Raw genomic sequence first — 4,102 nt, 5'->3', positions numbered from 1 at the left:
ACCATACCGAGGAAGCCAGTTCCACCAGTGACCAGCACGGATTTTCCATTATAGAAGTCAGCAACGGGAATATAACTTTTAGCAGTGTTGGATGCGATTCCATTGTTGTTTCTAGAATTAAAAAATAAATAAAAAACGATTTTGAAATATTTACATCAATTTTTATACTAAATGCATATTTTGATGTAAAAGTGTTTGAAGTTTTTAACATCTATTTTTGTGGGTCACTGTGGTTTCTACATTCTCCTTTTAAAAATGTCTAAATTTGTCTAATTACTGTTTTGAATAGATATATCCATGTAGTACGAAGTTATTACCCACACGCTTTCGTTTTTGTTGATTGCTTTCCTTATATTATCGCAATGATATTTAATTGATAAAATTAGCACTGCCATTGACAAATGATATATTATTTCAAAACAATTTCAGCCTTTGATATTCGACCAATTCTGCCGGCCTGCTGTAACCGGATATTCAGCCTAAACCCGGAATGCAACACACTTACGTAGGCCATTATGACGGGTTTTAACACCTTGTGTACGGTGGTAGCTATCCGGGCGGATATAAAATATATCCTACCACCAGCACGCTATCTAGATTACTACGTCTAGATTCTAGGTAGATACATCACTATATTCTTTCCTGCCATTGATTTCTAGATTCCAATTCATGCAACGCCAAAATAACAATGCTTGTATTTCGGCATGATATGAATTGATATCTAATGATATAGGATGGTATTCAGATAACACATAGTGCTGTATATTCAACATTCGTGTTCTAATAGTCCAGTCAAAATAGACAGAAAATACCTGTGAGTTAGGAAAAATTCGCATAGAGCTTAAAATTGGTATAGGCGTTAAATACTTCATTATCAATAAAATATCAGAAGTCCCCATCCAGCCTATGTGTGCGAAAGATTTTATTCAAGGTTAAAGGTACAAAATTCCGTTTTTCCCATTTTTTCTGAAACTGGAGGTATTATCGTAAAACAAGTCATACAAAAGTTGTAGATCATACAATTCTCTACAACAATTGTTCTAATATTTTTTTCGTACGAATCACCGTTCGCGAGATATCGCGATTTTAAAAGTTGAAAATCTTAAACTGTTTGTAATATGATCTACAACTTTTGTCGCACCTATTTTTACTTAAATTTTAATTTGACTGGACTATAAGTCATTATCAAGGAAGTCGTATGTTAGCAATCATTGGCGTATATTTTATAGATACGAACGTCCATATAAACTATTTGTTTCAAAATCGGAACTTAAATGGCAACCAAAACGTCACTGTTATAACCTAATTATTCACTTGAATGACAAATAATTTTACTTAAGTATTTGACTAATATTTTTTATTCAAAACCAAGTTTACATTTATACTCGACTTGTTATATCAGGAGCACCACTCCGTACATAACCAGAAGCTGTCAATATTGACCTTACTAAAGTCACTTTTAATGGATTGCAGTTCAATTTAGTTGAACACAGTGAATGTTCGGAACGCCAAATCTAGTACGTAGTACATATATATCGATCTTGGCAATAATTATGTAAATTATGAACAGTGTAAAAATCTAATCTAATCTAAAAATATTTATTAAACTTCAAAGAGATTAAACAGTACAGTTAGTTATAGACCGGGCATCAGCAAAAAATTAGTGCGCCAAAAATAATTAACAGTCAACTGTTCAGTATTAAGCCGTTGTCTCATTTGAAACGTTCGTGTGACACGATATCACAGCGTTCTTAGATATGAATTATGAATATAAAGATAACATATTCACACATTACATTAAAAAACATGCAAATCACGATCTGCAAAAAGTATGAAGCACATTAATATATTGCTATTTCACGTTCAATTGAGTCGTCATCGCATGAGCACAAAATTTTTGTTTGACAATTTTCCCAATTCCACAATTTATTGGAAACTTGGATGAGAAAACAACATTATTAAAATTATGTTCGACATTATTAAAAATAATCACACAGACATAACATATAACAATTCTTTACATATTGTATCCATTAAATATTAAATATACATACGAGGTAACATTGGCATGTGTGGCTATCTATGTTTTATACGTTCATAAGACAACGTTTAGCGCAATTTGTATTAATGTTATTTGCTGATACTCTATCGCAATAATGTGTTTTAAAAATAAAGTTGTTTTGATAACGGGCGCTAGTTCAGGCATTGGAGCTGCTACAGCGATTAAATTAGCTAAACTAAGTGCTAAAATAGCAATAGTTGGTAGGAACAAGACTAAACTACTAAATGTGTCTGTTAAATGTGAGAATTTGGGAACGAAACCATTAGTTATCATCGCAGATGTGACCAAAGATGAGGACGTCGTCAGACTTGTGAACGAAACAGTAACGTATTTCGGCAAATTGGACGTTCTATTAAACAACGCGGGATCAGTTTTTAGAGGAAGTATTTTTGCCGATAATGTCATCAACGTTTTCGATATGATGATGAATACGAATCTCCGATCAGCAGTGCACATCACCAATTTGGCAGCTAAACATTTAGTAGAATCTAAAGGATGTATCGTCAACGTTGGGAGTATAGGTGGAAGAGGTTTTTTTGTCCCCGAAAACTTCTCATATGGTGTTTCTAAAGCTGGTCTCGAGTATTTTACGAAGAGTGCTGCTTTGGAATTTAGCAGCAAAGGAGTTAGAGTGAACGTCGTACTTCCAGGACCTACCATAACTGATTGTTTGGATAGTTCAGGGCTAGACGAGGATGGGAAGGCTGAACAGTGGCGTAAACTCGGTGGTAAAACAGCGCTGGGTAAAGTTAGTGAAGCTGATGAAATAGCAGATGTTATTGTGTTTTTAGCGAGTGATAAAGCAAAAAGTGTAACTGGTGCGTCGTATGTTGTAGATAACGGGATGCTATTGAAGGGTTTGAATTAAGTTTGAAATGAGTTTGTCGGATAAATCGACGGCTTCCACACACTACGTAGTAATTCAAAAAGTTATATCCTGTAAAAATAGTTCCCCGTTTTAATAAACATTATTCTTTGATAAACATTGAAAATGTTTTCAAACTATAAGTACATGTTTAAAATGAATTAATAATTGTAAAAGATGGTTAATGATGATGATGATGTTGTTGTATTAAATATTTACCAAAACTATAAAGTTGAATAAAACCTCACCAGTTAAATCATACTTTTTAATTTACGAGTTACGACCCAACAGAGCCATTGAATTAGTCACGAAATTGATGGAAAACAGAAAAATCAACAACGATGACGCAAAATGAATAATTTATTTAAATATATGTAAATAATGTCTAAGCACGTAACGATGCATAATTATAAATACAAATTATATATTAACACACACCATGACAAGCAAAGAAAAGAAAAATGTATATAATACATATGTAAGAACTTATAATGAAACGTAATTCGTTATTCTAAATAATGTTACTAAAAATACATCGTTGTTGGTATTCAAAGCCGTCTCAAACTGTTTTATTAACCGACTTCAAAAAAAGGATGGTTATCAATTCGACGTGAATTTTTTTTTTTTTCATACGTTTATGGCAAAGGGCGCCTGATAAATGGAATGAGGTTCCTTAGAATGTCGACTGACGAAAGACGAGCCCTCGCCAGTCGACACAATTATGGAATCGGATACACACAAGTTGGTCCCGAAACGAAAAATCAACTTTTATGTTTGAGACCTACATAATTATCGTTAATAGAAATTGTAGTAGTAAGAACATTTTTATTACTATTATGATGATTCCAAAAAAACAAATCTCATTTATTTCGTGTATGTAATTGAAAAAAAAAATGCTTACACCATTTTAAAAATTTAAAATTAAGTATGACTGCTGGTATTGTTACTTTTTAATTTACTTTGGCATCAGTCATTTTTTACAGATAACGATTTAAAAATAAAAAAGACAATTAACAATTTACCTACAGTGCCGAAGAGATAATTATAACTAAAAAACAATATAATGAGTCGGAACTAAACATAATTGGACGCGGTTAAACTGATATAACATACACAAAGTATACATTATTTAGATGTCGCTTCTACATTAGCTATAGCCCAAAATCGGAACTTTG

At 32.5% G+C, this 4,102-nt stretch overlaps 1 protein-coding gene across 1 annotated transcript; it reads left to right on the top strand.

Annotated features, from left to right (window-relative positions):
- The first annotated feature begins 2,076 nt into the window (after positions 1 to 2,076).
- Positions 2,077 to 3,183, top strand: LOC119190394 (glucose 1-dehydrogenase 2-like). The gene has a single exon (XM_037442174.1). The coding sequence runs from the start codon at positions 2,157 to 2,159 to the stop codon at positions 2,928 to 2,930; it is 774 nt and encodes a 257-aa protein (XP_037298071.1). The 5' UTR covers positions 2,077 to 2,156; the 3' UTR covers positions 2,931 to 3,183.
- The last annotated feature ends 919 nt before the right edge of the window (positions 3,184 to 4,102 follow it).

Source organism: Manduca sexta, chromosome 24 (genome assembly GCF_014839805.1).
Source record: "Manduca sexta isolate Smith_Timp_Sample1 chromosome 24, JHU_Msex_v1.0, whole genome shotgun sequence".
NCBI lineage: Eukaryota > Metazoa > Arthropoda > Insecta > Lepidoptera > Sphingidae > Manduca > Manduca sexta.
Note: the sequence above shows the minus strand (reverse complement) of the source record. Positions and strands in the feature narration are given on the sequence as shown.